The sequence below is a fragment of the Zonotrichia leucophrys genome, chromosome Z, assembly GCF_028769735.1.
Source record: "Zonotrichia leucophrys gambelii isolate GWCS_2022_RI chromosome Z, RI_Zleu_2.0, whole genome shotgun sequence".
NCBI lineage: Eukaryota > Metazoa > Chordata > Aves > Passeriformes > Passerellidae > Zonotrichia > Zonotrichia leucophrys.
This window is the reverse complement of record NC_088200.1, coordinates 69884772-69906257: the sequence shown is the minus strand read 5'-3', so window position 1 is coordinate 69906257 and position 21486 is coordinate 69884772. Positions and strand designations below refer to the sequence as shown.

At 37.7% G+C, this 21486-nt stretch overlaps 1 protein-coding gene across 1 annotated transcript in view; it reads left to right on the top strand.

The window, feature by feature from the left end:
* The window catches only part of FBN2 (fibrillin 2), a 124552-nt gene that overhangs the window by 86168 nt on the left and 16898 nt on the right, over positions 1 to 21486 (top strand). The window contains exons 33-48 of the mRNA XM_064735806.1: positions 923 to 1045; positions 2602 to 2727; positions 5303 to 5425; positions 5650 to 5772; positions 6040 to 6201; positions 7020 to 7088; positions 7741 to 7866; positions 8553 to 8678; positions 9191 to 9343; positions 13551 to 13619; positions 14153 to 14278; positions 15046 to 15171; positions 15509 to 15634; positions 16966 to 17082; positions 18559 to 18684; positions 18985 to 19104. Coding sequence (XP_064591876.1) covers positions 923 to 1045; positions 2602 to 2727; positions 5303 to 5425; positions 5650 to 5772; positions 6040 to 6201; positions 7020 to 7088; positions 7741 to 7866; positions 8553 to 8678; positions 9191 to 9343; positions 13551 to 13619; positions 14153 to 14278; positions 15046 to 15171; positions 15509 to 15634; positions 16966 to 17082; positions 18559 to 18684; positions 18985 to 19104 — 1941 coding nt within the window. The remainder of the gene's footprint in view (positions 1 to 922; positions 1046 to 2601; positions 2728 to 5302; positions 5426 to 5649; positions 5773 to 6039; positions 6202 to 7019; positions 7089 to 7740; positions 7867 to 8552; positions 8679 to 9190; positions 9344 to 13550; positions 13620 to 14152; positions 14279 to 15045; positions 15172 to 15508; positions 15635 to 16965; positions 17083 to 18558; positions 18685 to 18984; positions 19105 to 21486) is intronic.

Below are 21486 nucleotides of genomic sequence, written 5' to 3'. Positions count from 1 at the left end.
ACTGCTACTAGAATGTGCAAAAAAAAAAAAAAACCAAACCCAGAAATTAAATAGATTTCGTTTTATTGTTTCTAGTCAGTCAGATATTTCCAGTCCTTCAAACATTTTTTTGTAAATGTCTTGTAATTTATCTGATTTATAGACCCTGATGTAAATCAGATTGGGGCTGGAGGGGTGGGAAACCTGTATCTGTATTTGCTGGGCTGCTGTAATTGTGTATGTCCCCTTGCCTTCCTGTTTCAGTTTGATGGATAAAAGATTGTAATACTTGCTTTTTGTTTTCAGAACTTTTTGGATCTATGGAAGATAAGGCTTTATTGATGTGATCTGCTAAAAAAATTACCTTATTATGAAATTTCTTGTTTTTTCTTCTTTTTTTCTTCTTTTTTTCTTCTTTTTTTCTTCTTTTTTTCTTAGTTTCTTTTTTCTTCTTTCTTTCCTTTTTTCCTTTTTTCTTTTCTTTTTTCTTTCTTCTTTCTTTTCTTTTTTCTTTTTGTTTTCATACATATTAACATCCAAGTGAATAACTTGCCTCAACTCTCATGGAGTTGCATTGTTTTCACTTTCTTCTGTTACTTGAGGAGACTTCCTCAATAAGTCGCTGTTTTTTTACCTCACCGCATTTCTTTGGTTCAGTTTCTTCTTTTTAAAACTAATTTTAACTTTAAGCTCATTAACAGGACATGAACATCCAAGTAATGAGCCAGCTGATTCCATATGTTGCTCAGAAATGTTTTTCCCAGTCCCACCCGCTGTAATTTAAAGGAGGACCTATTAAAGTGGAGTCGCTATAGATTAACCCTGTGTCATCAAATACTAAATATGTGTATTTATGGAGATATAAATCAAGTTTGCAGTGCTGCTGGTTATCTTGGCAGTCAATTACCAGCCTGTGTACTAATTGCTGTGCTGCTGCCTGCAGATGTTGATGAATGCTCCAACGGGACGCAGCGGTGCAGCGCCCACGCGCAGTGTGTGAACAGCCCGGGCTCCTACCACTGTGCCTGTGCAGAGGGATTCACTGGAGATGGCTTCAGCTGCTCTGGTAAGGGCTTTGGTGACACCTGGCTTGTCCCTGGTGCTTCTTCTCTTGTGTGGAACCTTTGTGAGTTAGAGCTAAGCCCACAGTGCAAGACGATGAACGTGAAAATGTAATTTAGGATCAAGATGCTCCCTGTCTGTCCTGTGTAAGAAATGGTGTCACAAGCACCTGATTGTTCTTTGATTTGTGTCCCAGTTGAATTCACCAGGTCCATTTTTAGGGGAAATTCCTGCTGTTTCTTCCTCCTCCTCATCTTCATGCCAATTATTTTGAGCACGCATGTCCTGCTCCCAGCAGTGCCTCTAGTCAAGAACACCAAATGCCAGCTCTATTACAGTTCTCTGGCATAATCTATTTTCCCATGACTCTTTTATTAGAACAGGATGTGATTATTAAATAGGACTTTTTAAAAAGAAAAACAAACTGTGGTTAAAATGTTGCCCATGCAATTAAATTTGTAGGTGAGAGTGGACATCGTTATTCACACAGCAAGTGACTCAAAATAAACTGATATTTATTATATCAAGTGCAAAGATTTTATATTAAGTATTAATTACTGTGTCTTGGGTTAATCTGATTTTTATCACTTACAGGGTCGAGATTGTACATTATCTCTGCTCTCAACTTTTAACACAGCCTCTGTTTGCTCACCATATTTAAAGGGCTGAAGAATTACATCCTAATGATAGTAAAATACCTAGAAAACTACTGTGAATATATTCATTATTGGCCAACTGGCTAATTACAAACAAAAATTAATTTAAAGCTTAGAAACAAGGTTTTCTGATTAGTCATGTGAGGGTTTTTATTTGAGAGTAAAGACCTTCAAATATGACTTGGTTTTGTATTTCAGGTTTTTGGTTCATGAGCACAGTGTTTTATCCCTAAATTGAGCTTCTGGGTTTCTCTAAAAATCAGATGTAATATTAACTATGGACTAATAAAATGAAGAAAGCATGTAAAATCTTTTTTGGACAATCATAACAATACCTGACAAAATTATCACTTCTTACGATGACTGCAATGGTGAATGCCCTCCCTTGCCATTGTCTTTCTTTATAGCTCTTTTGGGTCGTACTAGGAGAATTTCTGGTGCGCAAGCAGTACTTGTAATGTTCCTCACCCTCAAAGAATATTTTCTAAAATGAATATGATTATAATTTTCTACATATTATATAAGAAAATTTGCCTTTTGAACATTTTTTCTGACAAAATAGCATAGCAATATATACCAAGAGGCAAAATTTTGACATTTTAAGCAAGGTATTTAACTTCTTTGTCAAGATTATTCAAAACTGAATCTTAAGAGCCTACATTATTTAAAAAATTTGCATCTGTTAATGAAAAACAAGGAGTAAGGAGTCGTGGCAAGGTGAAAGGAGTAATTGTGTACACTGTGTTTGCTTTTCTGCATCCTTTCAATTTACTTCAGGATACAAGTGTTCTGTTTTATACCTTCGGCGCTCACCAGCGCTGTTATTTTGAACACCAGGACATACTGATGTGCATTTCTGCTGGTGAAGCCTGTGGCTCCAGAGAGGTTTTCCTGTCTTCCACAGATGTTGACGAGTGTGCAGAGGACGTGGAGCTGTGTGAGAACGGGCAGTGCCTGAACGCGCCCGGCGCGTTCCGCTGCGAGTGCGAGATGGGCTTCGCCCCTGCCTCCGACAGCCGATCCTGCCAAGGTGAGCTGCTGCTGCTGCTGCTGCCGCCTCTGCTCTGCCCTCTGGGCTGCTCTGAAGCAAAGAGCAACCAACAGAGCCTCAGCCTGGAAGCAGAGAAAGCAGCACTTGTGTCATGTGCAAGGGATTTCTCCGGTGTGTGTGACCGTGTTCACAGGGGTGTTGTGTTGAGGGAAGAGACGAGGATTTGACTTTGTGTTTCAGAAGGGTTGATTTATTATTTTATGATATATATATATATTTTACATTAAACCTATACTAAAAGAATAGAAGAAAAGATTTCATCAGAAGGTTAGCTAAGAATAAAATAGGAAAGAATGAATACCAAAGGCTTGTGTCTTGGACAGAGAGTCGGAACCAGCTGACTGTGATTGGCCATTAATTACAAACAAACTAACCTGAGCCAATCCCAGATGCTCCTGTTGCATTCCACAGCAGCAGATATCCATTGTTTACATTTTGTTCCTGAGGCCTCTCAGCTTCTCAAGAGTAAAAATCCTAAGGAAAGGATTTTTCATAAAAGATGTCTGCGAAAGGTGTGGATTATGTTGGGAGGTTGCTTTCGTCTTTATTGTGATGTTTTCCTGGCTTTCACCCATAAATCCCAGAGCAGAGGTTTGTTTCAGCAATTTTTGTAGGTTTTTTTTTTAATTCCTTTTGGTCACTTTAGGATAGTGTGTGGAAAATACTCTGTGATCTTTCTAATATAGTTCAGCTTCTATTCCCTATTGTGTTCTTTTACCTTTTGTTTTTGTTGTTCAATATGGCTGTATAGTAAATGAAAACATTTTAGCTGGTGCCCCAAAGCTTTTAACTTACTTCATATTTAATGGTGAAAACCACATATCATCTTTGGAAGTGAAAATTCTCAGTGAGATACAATAAACAGGTTTCAAAATTTAATCTCTAAGATTCAGTCCAGAGCACGGCATGTTCCAGTGTTCAGGTGTACATGTATGAATCAGGTTTCAGAATAATTCAGGTGCTTCTGAGGAATTACCTGTGCCACAGTCAGGTTTGTTAATCATTATCAAGTATTGTCAGTCATCTTTACTGAATTTCTTTGTGCAGCTGATTTGTATTACATGGTGCCAATGGTCTAATAAAAATCCCCTAATAAATCCAATCTATTCCAGCCAACCAATAAAGTGTTCCAAACTGACAGTAATGTCCAAAAGCAATGTAATTCTAAATTCTGGGTCAATGTGTTGGAGAATTTGGGTCCAACAATTGAAGGATTTTGGAGAAATGCTTAATAAGTTACTGTGATTACAGCAGAGATCTGAAATCATTCCATTGATTAAATTGTGCTGTTGGAGAACTAAAATATCTGGGTGCTGAATTCTTAAAGGAAGTTAGCTTTTATTTCTATCATTTTGAGGTTGATATATTAATCTGTACTATGGTAAGAAGAGTCCTTTGCTGATTTCTACAATCAAGAGGCAAAATCCAGTCTTGATTTAGTGAAATAATGGTAATAAAAATTATTAATCCACTTTCTTCAGAAGTCTCTTGAGATGTCAGTACATTAGCTTCTCAATGACCTGATTTGGAGGTTCATTCCATGGCTGTACTCCAGGGTATTTAGAAATTTTATTTTCTAGATGAAATTGACTCAGCACTTTGGACGTTAGCCATTTATTTTCCCCAAAAAAGTATCTCTCAAATGATGTTCAGAATTCAACCTTTCTCATATATTACTATGAAGAGTCATTTTATCAATTCTTAGCCTCTGGCTGAGGTAATCCAGCAAGGTTAAAAGTAGATATTTTATTACTGTAATAATTTTAATACCCTTTTTGCACATCTTGTGCAATATTAGTTCATCAACAGAGCACTGTACTCAGGATTTCAAATTAAGATTTGGCTGTGCTTTGTAAAATGATATTAATGCTTTCCACTTCCCTGACTGTGCTAAAAATAATTCACTAATACGTGCCAGGACAGCATTTGCCTTTTCCACAGCTGCTTTATTCTGGCAACTTAAAAAGTCCTTCTGTCTGACAGTACATGGAGGGGTTTTTTTCCACTCCTCTCCTACTTACTTCTGGCTCAGAAGTCTTTTACAGTTTGTGCCTAAAGCCATGGCTCTGCAGTCTGTGGTGTCAGTGTTCATCTCCTTTCCACACTGCAGCTGACAAAATCATCCAATTTTCTGTCAGTGTCTTTCAGCTTGATTTCATCTTCAATTTAGATGAGCGTGCAGTCCTTTAGATGCATTTTAGCTCATCTGTATGTAGTTACTACATAACTATTTCAATGTGGGCTTGAGAAAATCATAGATAATTCTTATACTTCCTGTATTCCTATTTTCCCTGTGTTTGTCCTCCAAGGAGATAGGACTTTTGATGCCTACACACTCTCTTTCTTCTTATTACACTTTCTGTACAATTACAAATTCACAAATAGAAATTTTATGTAGTATTCTACAAACTCAAAAATGTTAGTTTTAAAAATATTCTACATGTGTCTCCTTTTGCTTTTATGGTGCTGTGACACGTACCAACAACAACAGCAATAATAATAACAGTAATGTGGTAAAGCTATGTAACTTTCTGATTTTAATACATTCCTTCAGACACAGATGAATGCTCCTTCCAGAATATTTGCGTGTTTGGCACCTGCAATAATCTCCCGGGGATGTTTCGTTGTATCTGTGATGATGGCTATGAACTGGATAGAAGTGGTGGAAATTGCACGGGTAAGTCATTGCTTTTCAGAAATACATCAGCAAAAAGAGTGGCTTCTTAAATATGAAGATGAACAAGGTTTATTTGTAATCATTTGGTGAATTATTTTAATGACTCTACTTCAGTTTCAGCTGAAATGCACTCGCATTTGAAACTTTCTAAGTTATCTTAGAAAGTAAAATTGTTATTTTCTGTCCAATGAGCAGATTTATGAATGTGGATTTTCCTGTTTTAGATATTGATGAATGTGCTGATCCTATTAATTGTGTTAATGGTCTTTGTGTAAACACTCCTGGAAGATATGAGTGTAATTGTCCTCCAGACTTCCAGCTTAATCCTACTGGAGTGGGTTGTGTGGGTAAGTAAAAAGCTTCCTCAACTATCACTTTAAAAATCACTGCTTTTATGGAAATAAGATAGAAAAATTCTGCATATCCTGTTACATAGTTTTTTAGCATTGTCTCTCTCAACATCAATAACTATCAATGTTCTTGAAGTGCCAATGGCTTCAAGAACACAATGTTACCTGAATTCCTCCTTCTAGGTATGAAATTGCAGGTGAATGCCTGCGGTTCTTTGCCTGGATCTTGGTGTGCAGCTGTAACCACATGTGTTTTTTGCACAGATAACCGTGTGGGCAGCTGCTACCTGAAGTTTGGGCCGAGAGGGGACGGGGGCCTGTCCTGCAGCACAGAGATTGGGGTCGGAGTCACTCGCTCCTCGTGCTGCTGCTCGCTGGGAAAGGCCTGGGGGAACCCCTGTGAGACCTGTCCCCCTGCCAACAGCAGTAAGGAAATGTCCTCACCTTCCCCTGGTGCTGCCTTATTTCACAAGGGGTGGAAAAGCAATGTGCAGCCTCTTGACGTTGGTCATTCAAGTCAAATTTCACGTTAGAGGGACCGGGGGTGTGGGCCTGAGCATCACAGGTCTGCCTTTAGTCTTGTGTAACTGACTTGGTGCCTGTTCTCACACTAATAAATCACCTTTAGAAGGCACTTCCCACCTGGCCAGGTGATACTTTGGGTAGTTTTGGGCACAAATTAATTATGCTTAGAACTCAAATCATGGCTTTGATTTGGAGGGCTTCATTATTCTCCAAAGCAGAATGTTGATAAATGTTGTTGTGTATGTATAAGTCGCTCTTGAATACTTTAGAAACTATTACTTAATAATAGTTGTCAGCTTTGAAGGTCTCTAATGCATAATGCAACACAAATGTCAAGTGTGCTGTTCTTTACATAAGAATAGGAATTACAAGTTTGACACTTACCTTTATCAGTGGCATACTGACATTTCATATTAAAGAACTAATCAAAACAGAAAATAATGTGCTTCTGTAAGGACACAGTATGGAAAAATCTATATTGTGCCTGCCTCAAGAGTGTCTGAATTATGGTAATAAAAGAAAGCAGAAGTCCTCATTTTACATTGGTTTTCTCTTAATCTAATGCACATGTTTTATTTACTGTGAATAGGTCAAAAAAGTAGAAACCAAATGACTGTAGGGAAGAACAGCCATTAAAAACACAAGTGATATTTTATGATTCCGTTGCATAATTTTATTTTTTATGGGACTGACATGTCTCTTGTTATATTTTACTTCAGCTGAATACAATACTCTCTGTCCAGGGGGAGAAGGATTCAGACCAAATCCCATCACTATTATTTTAGAAGGTGAGTTTCTTATGAATGACTGTGATGATTGATATTGACAATAATAGTAAAAAAGGGGTCGTCTTTGAAGAGGAACCGCATTTTTTCAAAAATCGGTATATTTAGTGCAAAGCTAAAACAACTGTTTATGTGAATTGGGAAACGACATGAAAAGACACGCAGCAAAAGAATATTGAAGAAGTCCAACACCATTTCAATAGGAGAACAGTCTGGTGCATACCTTTTGTGTGCTTCCTTACTTTAACTGGATTTCAAAATTGGGCCCTGAAGGATAAGTCATTGATGAAAATTACAGCTTGTCAGCAGAAAGTGCGAATGTCAGGAAATATTCATCAGACAAAGCAGCTCTGGTTCCAATAAATGGGCAGAAGTGAGGAATTAGATGCCAAAATCCTGTAAACAGCAATAGAACATTGGGCTTAACAAGCTGAAACTGCTCCTTAAGGGCTGTTTGAATGGAAGAGAATGAGCATCTTATCCATGCATTCCTGGAGAGCAATTTAGAAGCAAAAAAAAAAACCAAAAAAGCCACACATGTCAGTTCAAAGCTACTAGTTCACAAAATTTCAGGGCAGTACTTAAATTCTCTTCTTTCTTTTCATTGTGGAATGAAAATATGGTGAGTTTGTTATTTTTTCCCTTCTGTTTTCAGACATTGATGAATGTCAGGAGCTGCCAGGCCTCTGCCAAGGTGGAAATTGCATCAACACTTTTGGCAGCTTCCAGTGTGAATGCCCAAAAGGTTACTACCTCAGTGAAGAGACAAGAATCTGTGAAGGTTGGGTCCTTTAAAGCCTCTTTCTCTGTCACAGTGCAGTTATTATGAAAACCACTACTTTTTAGCCTTAAATCCATAAGTGGGCATGGTACACCCCACCCTTACCTAAAATCATTATCTTTGGCACCGGTGATACAATTAGTACAAAGCCTGGAATAGAACACTTGGATATATTAATGTTTATTTTAGATGTTAGACCTCAGCCACGTGTATTCAGCAAACTAAGGGGTTATTAATGATTTCTGGCTTCTCACCCTGCAAGTTTTATGATGCTCTCTGCATTTTGGATGTGAGAGTACCAGTTTAATTTACTCAATATGAAGTAAAGTTCATACTGGTTTTCCTTTTGTGTTTGAGATTTTTTGTAACTGTTAAAACCAAAATTGTAAATTGACCCTAAACAGTGACTAACCCTGCTCTGAGAAGAAGGTGTGAATGTCTTTTGTGAAGTTGATTTCAGTGGCAAGATAGGAACTTAGAGTTCATTCAGTATGTTGTCTTGCACTTAAGAGAACTAAGGCTAAACTTAGAGGTTAAAATCAGAGCTGTATTTTTCATGCTATTCTTCAAATGAAGGATTTTTGTTATCTTAGCATGGTTAATTATGGTTGTGTTTCTCAGAAATATTTTGTTGGCCTTGGACCTCCTGTCCCTCATTAACTGGAGTGTTTTTTCTTGTTTTCTAGATATTGATGAGTGTGTTGCACACCCTGGTGTCTGTGGTCCTGGCACCTGCTACAACACCTTGGGGAACTACACCTGCATTTGCCCCCCTGAATATATGCAGGTGAACGGAGGACACAACTGCATGGGTATGCAAAATGTCATCTTTACTAGAACTGCAAGATTATCAGGCTGTTTGAGGCCCAGACCCTGTGCTTTGTGTTTATTTTGACTGTTTTTAGCTCCCAGCTGGTGTCGTGTTGTCAGGAAAGAGATCCCTGTGATTGGCCTGCAACATTTAGGGGCTCTTGCTCCCTAACAGGGCTCACTGTTCACTGGTCTATTTCAGCTGATCATTTCCAAATGGTGGGGTTTGCCATACAAATGGATATGTTGAGTATCTGCACTGTGTTTATGGTTTCTTAGGAGTTTGTCTTTTTCCCCTTTGTGTCTTTAAATCAAAACAGAAAATATGTCACACAAGCCTAAAGCAAAGACTGTGGATTACATCAATCCTTAAATTATTTTTTAATGCCTGTGTTTATGTTGCATTCAGAAAAGTGAGTTAATGAATCTCGGTTTGGTAGGGGTTGATATTTACATAATATCACAATTATCGTCATGTTGGTTACTTCATAAGTGCTTCTTTTCTCACATCCAGACATGAGGAAAAGCTTTTGCTACAGAAGCTATAATGGAACCTCCTGTGAGAATGAGCTGCCCTTCAATGTGACCAAAAGGATGTGCTGCTGCACATACAATATTGGGAAAGCCTGGAACAAACCTTGTGAGCCGTGTCCAACTCCAGGAACAGGTAAAGCCTTCTGTGGTCACCCCATTTTGTTACTTTTTATGCTTATCTGCTGCTTTGACCTATTAACTAAAGTTAACATTTCATCCCAAGAGAACTTTTACTGAGCAGTAATACTGGTGTTGAAGGTACTGGCTGACCAGAGATACCTCCTGTCTAGTCTGTCCTCCAGGATAATTAATTTGGAACAGTGTAATTTAGTTCTTGATAGCTGGAGACACGTTTATCCTGGTAGTCCTAGTCTGTCAGAACATCAAAAATGGGTTTTGTTCTAAATGTAGGAAGCCTTTCTAGGTTTTTCAGCTGTCTCACGTTCGATGTATGATCTGCTTCGTTGCATTTACATTTCCTCTACTGAAGGTAACTGAACTTGCAAAAATTGCCCAGTAAGTATGGCATTGCAACAGGAATTAAAAATTTCTATTCTGTAAATGGAGGTGAAAATAATAAAGGACAGTTCATTTTCAATCAGTCTTTATGGAATTGTTTTGCTGAAATAAGACATCCCTGAAAGCTCACCTCGGAACAGTCATTGGTGGCAGAATCACCAGCTCAGAGGGAAACCTGACATCCACTGAAAAATTCTTTACATTTGGAAAAAGGAAAAAAGATGCTTAGATAAAACTAAAAAACTCATGTGCCTGTTTTGTACAAACACAGTTTATTGTTTAATATACTTGCCCCAGGTTTACTGGTTTAGTATCACTTAATCTATGCCTCTGGTGCTGGGATTTTAATATCATTTATCATTTTAGTGTAAAGCATTTATTACTTCTATTCAAAGTGGTTTATCCTGGTGATTTGAGGTAAAAACCAGATAATTTAAGAAAGATTTTCCCTCACAGTAAAGAGGAGGAAAATAGGACTGAAAAGAAGAGGGAACTGCCTTTTCCTTCTTAAACAGGAGGAGGGAGAATGAAGGAATGCTCCTAGCAGTCAGGAATGGGAAATGGAAATAAACTGGAGAGAGGAAATACATGTTTGCTACCACAGAGAGCTCATGAAATTCTTTCCCATAGTCATTTATCTAAATTTTATAAAATTGTCACCACGGTGACAACATGACGAGAAGATTACAGCAAACTGCTAGCAGGGATTCATACAATTAATGCTCTTGGGTGGAAGAAAGAATTCTGCTTTTAGATTTCTGACACTCAAATTCTCAAAAACTCCTGCAGCTTTTAATGATTTGTTAAAACCAGAATTGCTTGGTATTGTGCAAGCAGTTATGGGGTTGAAATATCTCCTGAAATATTTCAGTGTTGCATTGTTAGCTTTTCTAAATGACTTCACTGTTTTTGCAGGCATGGTTGAACCTTTTTCACCATGAGAAGGGATTGTGTGGGGGATCAAACACAGCTTCCAAGTGGAAATGGTTGAATAGCTGCACTTGTGTTCTATAATGAGTTGTTTTGCAGTTTAGGTGAGGGCTGCACATCAGACAGGGGTTGGGGTACACTGACCTTACCCACATCACCAGACTGAGCCCAGTGTCTCACTGGGGGCATTATTCTGCCCGGATGAGGATTGTAAGTGAACTTCACATGCCCATGCATTTGTCTTTTTTCCCTTGGTGAACAGAGCTCTTTCTTCCTTTTTTCTCTGTTTATTCTTAGCAATCAGTCTCTGTTTGATGACTAAGTACTAAAGACTGTTTTGTTTGGTTTTACACATTATGCAGATCATAACTGTTAGCATACAGACTTTAACCAGAAATAATAGTCCTTTTTTGTTTGTTTTTTTTTTTACACAAAGAAGTGTAGAAAGCTGCTTCACTCTTACAAGGTAATGAAGAATATACAGAACTCTTCCAAGGTTTGGTAATTTCAGGAGTGCCTGATCTCAGTTTTTTTCCTGCTATGTGACAGATCTTTTTGTCCTAAAAAATAGTGTAGTTACAAGTATATGGGGTTTCGAAATATTTTTAAAGTCACTGATGCAAAGCCAGGCTTCCAGAAGGTAAATGTCTGGCATGCTTTTATGTGGATATTTTGGCAATTTGTATAAAGACATTTTCATACAATCCTTACTTAATTATATACCCCTTCTCTACACAGTAAAGGCTGGGGAGAAAAATTGTGAAAAACTGAATTCACTGAAATTCATGAAACATGGAGGTAGCATAAGAGAACTAAAGAGGTTCTGCAGTCCTTGGAGGATTCTTTCTCAAACTCCCAGACCTGATGTGTCTTATCATGGAAGCAGGTGATCACGCAGGTGATCCTAGTGTCCCACTAGGACAGGGTGGTGAGCACAGGGCTCTGTTTTTGTCTGTGTTATTTACTTACAGGCTTACAAACAGCAGTAAATGGCATAAATCTCCTTGCAGAAAAGAGCTAAGTTGCTAAGCCTCAAATCTTACACATAAGTAGTGTGTAAAATATATTAGTATACTATTATAGTAGCATGTATTAAAGATGTATCTATGAAAGGGCAATAAATTGCTGGATGGTAAAGCACTGTGGGAGACAGTTCTGTAGCCCTTTACCCTACACTGCAAAAATAACCTGGGTGAACATTAAGCAGACATTAAAGAGTAGGGCAGAAGAAAGTAGAAAATGCTGATGTTCAGATACACTGGATCCTGCTTGGCCTAGAGAAATGACCGAATATGTCTGAATGTGGGAAAAAGATTTTTGCCAAATATCATTCTGAGCAGCGATTACCTAAATTTGCCAAAAATGGGGATGTTTGGTGTAAAGGAGGCAATGGTAGTTAAACTTTTATGGTTAAACTTAAATAAGTTTAACTTTTATAGTTAAACTTATAATGGTAGTTAAACTTTTCAGAATCATGAGCTGCTGAGGAGCTGCCATTAAAATGCAGATGGTAAGAAGCTCAAACTACAGCCAGTGAAGACTATAACTGCTCCAGATTAAAGAGCATTACTTGCAAGAATACAGAAGGAGCTCCTTGTTTTTCATGTTTCGGTGCTAGAATAATTTGTCAGCATTTCAGGTTTAGAGGCAAATCAAAGGCATCCTCTATACCCTTCCTTCTGTTGGGTAAAGAGGTTTCCTGTAGGTCCTCAGCAGCACCAACAGTGGACCAAGCACTCATGGAGGTCTCCAGGTATTAAACTTCCAGAAACCCTTTGAATTTTATGTCAATCAGATGTTTTTGTAAATGTTACTTTTTTGAAGGATATTTCACTTTAACCTATTGCCCTGAATGTAGAAATAACCTGCCACACACCTTGGAAATGCTTCCTTGGCAGTAGTTTGGAAACTGAATATTGAAACATGCTTTTTCTGGATAACGTGAATGCTGATAGGGTCTAAAAAGGTGCTGAATAGTGGCTGCATGGTTATTGTTTGCAAATTGTTCATTCAAACTGGTTGTGTCTTCACACTGGCATTGCCTCATTTCCCTCAAACAGGTACACATTCCTCTGGTGGTATTATGCAGTTTTGACATGCTTATAGTTGTAGGCCTCTCATTTTTTATATTTCTACCTAGATAAAAAGTTATTGCTCTAAATGTGTAATAACTTTTTGCCTGGAGAGCACTGTTCTGCTGCTAAAACCTCATCTGCAAAAATTAGTAGAATCCATGCTAGAAATTTTTCTCTGTATGTTGCAAACCCACTCAATTTCAAACACCTTTCGTAGAAAACTGTAGGTTAACTTATTTTACACATCAAGCATTTCCCACTCTCCAAATGCAAAAAGAGGATATAGAAGGAGCATATTAAAAAAATGTGGGGCTTTTGGAGCATCTCTTTTTAAAGCACAGTCTCCATTCTGTTGAACAGTTCAGAGGAACTGATCTGAAGTAATTCCACAGAAAATAAAATAGATAGTATTGTGAAAGAAGCACAGGTACTGGTAAATTACATTTATTTCTCATATTTGAAAATGCTGCTGTAGATTCTGAGTACAGATGCACAGAAAACAGGAATAAACCTTAAGGGCTTTTATTAAAAAAAACAACCAAACAAACAAAACAAAACCTGATTGTATGACTGCATTCTCAAATCAAGCATTTACTCATGTGCCAAAAACTGCAAAGATTTGAGGAAAGTATGTTGCTATTTCAATTTGCATTAATATTTTGGCAGTCTGAATTTTCAGTAGAAGCTATAGAAGAACAATTGCTCTCCTGAGTAGATTTGGCTTAAAATAGCTCTGGAGTAGCTGGGAAGACTACAAGTAATTTTTGGGAGATGTATGCATTCCCTGAAAATGCATTGCTGTGTATTTTGCTCTAGTTGAATTCAAGAGCCTATGTGGAAATATTCCTGGCTTCACTTTTGACATCCATACTGGAAAAGCTGTTGGTAAGTTTCACCACTCTTATTTTATCCTAAAATTGTTTTGCATAATGTTTTTGTGCCTGCATAATGTTAACTAAAATAAGCATTTAATATATAAAGTTGTCAAATTTTATTTTGGAGTTCCAGTGGTGACACAGATTGTGACCAATTTTTATGTAAAATGTTTCCTTCTTGTTTTTAAGTTCCACATTTTGTTGTGGTATTTTGTTCACCTGCCACCGTTCGAGTTCATGATTTTGAGTTTTAGTCAGTAAGTTAAAAAGCTTTGCCTTCAAAAATACTGTGGAGCTTCTCTGCAGGATTGTGAGTTTTGCATCTTGGCCAATATTTAGTGTAGCTCTGTTTCGATCAGTTCCTGAACTTCATGTGCCTTTTTCTGTCACAGTGGGCATATGCGCGGTTTTGTAATCCGTGTGTAATTTCTGTGGATTAAAGGGAATGTCTCAACTCAGTTCTAAACGCAGTGAAAATGAGAATCCTTGCAGTGTGTAAAGACATGATGAACTGTACTTACAAGTATCTCCTCTGCCTTTCAGACATTGACGAATGTAAGGAAATCCCAGGAATCTGTGCCAATGGAGTTTGCATCAATCAGATTGGCAGCTTCCGCTGTGAGTGCCCCACTGGATTCAGTTACAATGACCTGCTCCTGGTCTGTGAAGGTGACTTGAAATTTGGTTATTTTCTCCTTAGCCCCCTTAAGCTTGTCCTAAAGGGAGGGGGAACACTTAATTCATGTGGTTTTCAAAATCTGAGACAGACTCTGAGCTTTTGTAGGGCTTGAGGTTATAAATCAGTTTAGGTGCTTGTCTTTATTATGGATGCACATGCACTGTATAAAATTTGTAAATGTTTTCTGTAAAACCTCTAAATAGATAGTCATTGCTTTTGTTTTGTTTTATTTTAGGGAGAAAATTTAATTCTTGTTCTTAGAATTTCTCAAAAAAAAAGTATCTTGGATTCTTTTTTCCAACTTGTGTCTCTTCTGCTACAGTTTTAGAGGCAGAGATACTCATAGAAGCTGATAAAGTTTTTTGTTTTGTAAAGCCAGTAGGAGATTTGTCATTTGTTCAAGAATTTTGTGCCAACATGTGCAACCTAAAAAGTTGCAAACTGTGCCACTTAGATTTTCAGCCTAAAGGCAAAGAGGAAGTTTTTTTTAATACACAAATTTCTTTAGGCAGATGTTGCAGATTTCCAAAGTGACTTTGATGCGTGGTCAGTTGGATTCATGGGATCCTCTTTCATCCAAACGGTGACATGGGTGAATGGTGTTGATTTTGCTTTTTGTGTGCATTCCCAGCACGCAGGGCTGGAGGTCAGGCTGCTTGGAGCTTTATGTAGGACTGAGTTTTCCTCTTCCACAGACAGACAGTGAGTAAATCTGAGGCAGGAGTGGTTTCCGATGTCTGAACTCTTGCTTTTCCAGATATTGATGAGTGCAGCAATGGGGACAACCTGTGCCAGAGAAATGCTGACTGTATCAACAGCCCTGGGAGCTACCGCTGTGAGTGTGCTGCTGGCTTTAAACTGTCACCCAACGGTGCCTGCATTGGTAAGAAATCAGATTACTTCTACTGTCTGTTACCTTGTGCATGCTGCTGTTTTGATTTATAGCCACATTTCTCAGTAAAAAGAAAGAAAAAGACAGAGTGATGTTTTTAAAGGACGTTTTCTACTTATCAGCCAAATCCTGACAGTAGTTTTATCCTCAAGGTGTGTAGGGAAGCACTTCCTGTAAAATAAAGTTCTCTTACGATTCAGATTTGCTTGCAGATAATTTTGCACCCGGTTTTAATCATAGCAACGGATTGTAAAAACATTATTTGTGTAAAACGAGGATATAATGGAGGTCAATGGCGTGCACCATCTGTTTTGTGTTTTTGTTATAGATCGCAATGAATGTCTGGAAATTCCTAACGTTTGCAGTCATGGCTTGTGTGTGGACATGCAGGGAAGCTACCAGTGCATATGTCACAATGGCTTCAAAGCATCCCAAGATCAGACTATGTGCATGGGTATGGAGAGAAATTACTCTTTCTTGTGTGTGGTTTTTTTGGTTGTCCCCCCCTTTGCAGCGGGGAAGATGAGTCTGATTTTTTCAGTAGGTTATACTGACATTAAAGAACTGATTCAGGCATTTCTGGTGTATGTTTTTGTGAATAAAGTCTGTGAAGTTGTCCTTGGACAGGAAAATTAATTTGAAAAAAAACCCCTCAGAACAAAACAGTGTATTCTGAGATAGCTCCACATTACTGGAGAAACATTTCCACAGAAATACATCATAGTGGCCTATAAGACATAGAGTTTTATAGGATGTGTTAGAGAGTGATAGAGCTTGGAGCTAAAACCACATATTTTCCAATTATTTAAATCTATTGAGTTCATGTGTCATTTAAAAAAACAGAATCCCCCTTTTAATGTAACTTTATACTCAATTCATGTGAAAATGATGACATGATAGTATGATACAAGAAATAAGATTGAACAGTAAGAATGTTCCTGCTCTTTTAGTTCATAATCTTAGTTCTTAATCTATTTAGTTCTACAGGGTTTTAAAATTAAAAGATGATGCATTTCAACTTTAAACAGATATTTAAAACCTATTAATGTTGTAATACATATTCATATTTGCCTAGAATCTTCTCGTATTCAAACTAAATCACATTTGTCAGACAATTAGAGGAGGATATTTGGAAAAGTGACCTGTTTTGACAATGCAAAATTTTGAAGAACTAGCAGGACAAAATCTCAATAGCTTCCAGATCCCCATGAAACTCCAGGAATTACTGTAAAACACAGGAGACATTGAACTTTTAGTGCCTTTTAAAAATGGATGTTTGCAAAAGTTTTTAAGCAGTCTTTGTAATTCTGGATGTGATACTGACATTGTCTATGTACTTGTCTATATCTGTGTCTTGTACATGTCTATGTATAAATTGAGTTGCATTTTCAAAAGCTTTTCATGAGCTCTGAGGTACAATTTGTACATAACAATTCATCATTTCAGGGCTGTGATGCCTTCATGTTCAGTCCTGATCACTTGTATATGTTAAAGAAATTAAGAAATGTTAGTATGGAAAACAGAAAGATGGAATGCCTTCAGATCATTACACATACACATTTATTTTTAAACATGAATTACCTTTTTTTTTAAAACACATACAAAATTACATCCTGTAGTGTTTTTCTCTGTGTACTGAGAAGCTGTAAAAATCTGTAGCATAAACACAAAATGTGACAGATGAAAGGAGGGACCAAAGTTCAGGATACTATAACAGTGCACAGACAATGCATCACCCATACCTGGGAAAACCTGTTCCCACCTGCAGTTTGTCTCTCCTTGCAGATGTTGATGAGTGTGAGCAGTATCCATGTGGAAATGGAACGTGCAAGAACACAGTTGGATCATACAACTGCCTGTGCTATCCAGGATTTGAATTAACTCGTAATAATGATTGTGTGGGTAAGAGACCTCAATCCAAGCTCTTATTGCCATTGCTGCTAGCTTGGCATGCCGAGGAGGACTGTGTGCAGTTTAAAAGGAAGAGATGCCAGGGTGTGAATGAAGTTAATTGAATGCAGTAGCTTCTGCTGTAGCCAGCCCTAGAGATTAATCCTTTCTGTTATGTCTTAAAAGAATTAAAAGTGTTTTTCAGTTACAGACAATTGAAATAATATAATATTATCCTAAATATCTGGACTGCTAGGGCAGCTTTCAGTTCACTGACGTTTTAATGCATCTCTGAACTCTTTTAGATTACCTTGGTATTTACAGCACATCTCTGGCTACAGGCACAGTCCACAGGCATCTCTTGTTCTGTCCCACCACCAGTGCTGCCTGGTGAATTTAAAATAATTCCTTTATTTCACTATTTTGCTTGACTCTTGCACAGGGTGAGAAAGAAGACCGGCAGTAAGAAAGGCAGGACAGCTGATCTGTAACCTAAACAGCCAGGTCTGCTCTCCTAAAATGAGCAAAATCATGCAGAGCTGACACAGGCATTGCTATTTCACATTCATAAAGTACAGGGTACCAAAATATCTGATGAGTTTGGACTCTTTTAATTCCTGGGTTCTTGTGATAAAGTAACCAACACCTTCCTGGCCAGATAAACAGGCTCAGAAACCGGAAGATCTCCCTTGTGCAGAGCATGAGCAACGGAAAGAGGGAGGCTTTACACTCCATCCTGCTACAGAAGGAAGACACAGCAAAGTTTTCTGCTTCAGGATAGAACTAATACATCTTTTAAAAAGCATTTTAAATCCTCTTCTTGTCCAGGAAAGCAAAAAATTGAAGTAACAAGAATGTGCTGCAAAGTACAAGTTTTTCTCAAAGCTTCATGCTTATCCAAAATCCTTTTCATTTCTTCTTCCTCATCCATATTTTTTCCTTATGCAGTGCTTCTTTAAGTCTGCATTACTGAAGTAACCCTACAAAATAACAAGAATTTGAAAACATCATTTCCAGAACTGCTACTAAGGAGAAAATCATCCTGTGGAAAGCAAATTACACAGTCCAAAACTTGAGATTGGCAGTGACAGGTTTTTAGGAGGAAACTCAAGTGCATATGCATCCAGATAAAATCTAGAACACCCCATGTAACATTTTCTCCTCTGTTGGTAGACTTGGTGTCATGCAGTCCCTTACTAATAATTGAATATCTCCAGATGCAGTAACTGAGGCAATGCTGGAAGCCAGGAAATTGTAATATTCTATAAAAAATTGTGGTTTAATTAGAATGTGCATCTTAATGCTCAAGTGGGAGTTACTTTCCTCTCGCTGTCAGCTGATTTCTTCTTGCTACAAAATGCATCTTTTCCACAGAAATACTAAGCATTGAAATTTGAGTGCGTTCATAACGTACTCTATGTAGTATGCTGGGACTCAACTCTCTCATCTTGGGTTCAATTTTGAAATTTTTAATTTTTCTTTTATCAGATATTGATGAGTGCAGTTCCTTTGGTCAGGTGTGCAGAAATGGACGGTGTTTCAATGAAATTGGGTCTTTCAAGTGTTTGTGTAACGAAGGATATGAGCTTACTCTGGATGGCAAGAATTGTGTTGGTGAGTATGAAACCACATGATGTTCAAGTACTGCTGAGCTGAAATAAACTGAAATAGGCTGAAACTAGCTGAAATAGCTACCATGTGGAGGGAAGCAACACAGTCTGAACAGCTAAATATCAAAAGAGAATGATGGTAACTGAAATGCACACACATTTTTTTTAATAGTTGTTGATCTTCAAGCAGTTAATTGCCTTAGAAAAAGAAAATTAGTACAGAACCCTTCAGTGTTTTTCATGCTTTGTTATCATAAGAATTACAAGATTGTAAACCTTTCTTGATTTCCTCCATTCCCCAAAGATACCAACGAGTGTGTGGCACTGCCTGGCTCGTGCTCTCCCGGTACCTGCCAGAATTTGGAAGGCTCATTCAGGTGCATCTGTCCACCAGGATACGAAGTAAAAAGTGAAAGTTGTATTGGTAAGGCAAGTTGTAACTGTTGCTCCTGAACAATTTAAGAATTTGTATGTGGTTCTAATTGGGTGGAAAGCAGTTGTATACCCTAATGGTTGTTAATGTTTCCTGACTTAAGCTGACAGGGAATAGGTATGAAAAGTCTTCAGGAAGAGATTTTAAAAAGGAAGGCAGAAGAATATTTTGTACTGTGTAGTACTGTATTTTGAACATTGATGTCTTCATTAATGCAAAGAAAAATACTTTTTAAAAAAGAAGTATTTTATCTTTCAGTGACTTTTGAAAAAATACAATTCATATAACAGGTGTTCTCATGGTATTTATGTAATTCTTACAGAAGGTACTTATTGGTAATCAGTGCATGAACTAAGCATTTGATTTCAGAGGGAAATGAAGTTTAAAAATCTTGATAAAAGTTATGGTGCTTATAGAAACAAGCAGTTAAGTCAGTTTGTTCTAGCAACAGTTTTCTGATTTTAATGTTATTATTTATATAATGCCTCTAAATTGCTGAGATTCCTAAGAGGAGAAAGAGGATACAGCAGACCAGTCATCAATTTTTATGTTCTAGCTTGTTTATCATACAGGTCTCACTTATAGCCTTGAATGCCATTCAGGAGCTGAATGTCACACACTGAACTAAGATTTGCTGTGGCAGAGAGCAAGAAATAAATCCAAATTACAAATCGCTTTTCCAACAGAGCAAAGTAGGGGATCCTGTGAATTTATTGGGCATTTAAGATTTTTCTTACTGCCACCTAATCTATGTTGCTGCAGAAACAGGAACCATTTTGAACTTTCTGACTTGAACAACAGGATTTATTTTTCTAAGCCCCAGAGTTCTCTCAGCCACTTACGCCACCAATATTCAGTTTGCCTGCCAACTTCATGATTTCTTTTGGCAGCTGCTGGTTCCATATTAGCAGTTATGTTTGAGGTGAATTCAAATCACCTGCAGTTCTAAAGTCATGAACGTAAAATAAAGGAAGCTTTTGGTTTTCAAGGAATGTTACTGTTTATGGCCACTTTAGTACCTTCTCAGAATCTATGTTTTTGAGAGCATCAGTGACTGCCAGACAGATTTTTGCCCATACTGAATGAAAGGGGCTTGCTTGCATTCTTTTGTCATTCTGCCACGTGTCTAGAAAATCTGGAGCTAGATCTCCTAGGAAATGCCCAGATTGTCACATGTGATTGCACTAAAACTTAGATTAATATTTTGACAGCCCTTGCAGCAGATGTTCCCATTACTCTCCACTGATATTGTATGCAAACAGCTTTATGAGAATCCATCACTGTCTGTGATGTGCAGGTTGGCAGTGGCTGCTTGCTTTGTGAGCTCAGGGTGATTGTATGCAGAAAAAACAGAACTGGGGCCACAGAAAAATTCTTAGCTTTCACCTACCCATGTGATATATTCCCTTCCATTGTATGGGAATAAAAGGGAAAGGACTTGTTCAGTTCCACAGTCTGGCTAGCCACCTCTCCATCACGGCCACAGAAAGAGCCTCAGCACCAAACCATTCATTGCAGTCATAATGGGCATTTCAAAAGAGCAACTTTCCTGTGCAGCTGAATTGCTGAGCTTTGTATATTAACAGCTGTCACTGAAAATTATTTACCATTGGGAAATAATGGGAAATTATTTACCATTTTCTTTGAAATAAACTGACATAGAATGCTTTGCACAGAAAGCAGCCTGGGAAGCTACTGCAAGAGTTCAGCCAAATGCCAGATTGTGTTGCAGTGGTATGTCCATGTGCTGCACCTAAAAGCAATTTCCGAAAGTGGGACTCAAGGTAGTATTTCTCAGAAATCACATCACAGAATCTACTCCACCTGATTGCTTCCTTCACTCCACTTACATTTTCCAAATAATGAAGATTATATTTCCATTGTTTTCTTACCTGCTGAAAACAGGGCGGTTTTCTAAAATTCAGAACAGCAGAGAATTCAGTAAATATGGGCAAAAATGGCACTACAATTTTGAGTATTCAACATCCATGGAGCTAATTTTCATGGAGAGAGCCTTGTTCCTGCCCATGCTTTGGTCAAGCTCAGTGTGGCTTTTGTTGTAGAACACATATAGCCACAGGCTTCTGTGATGGTTCTTCCAATATTCCTTACTGAAAGACTCAAATAGCATTGTACTTTGAAGATTATTAAAATACATCTCACAACTTGTCAGATTATAATTACCTTTAAAAATTACATTAGCAAAGCATTTAATATATTATTTTAGTATTTGCAGAATAGGATAAGTCAAAATATAGTTTTGAATAATAGATATGGAAAATTAAGTGTCTCTTAATATATTATTTTCCTGTTTTGCCTGTACAGTGAGGGATTTACACCTGATGCTGTTGGAGCTGCACAATTTTACAGGCA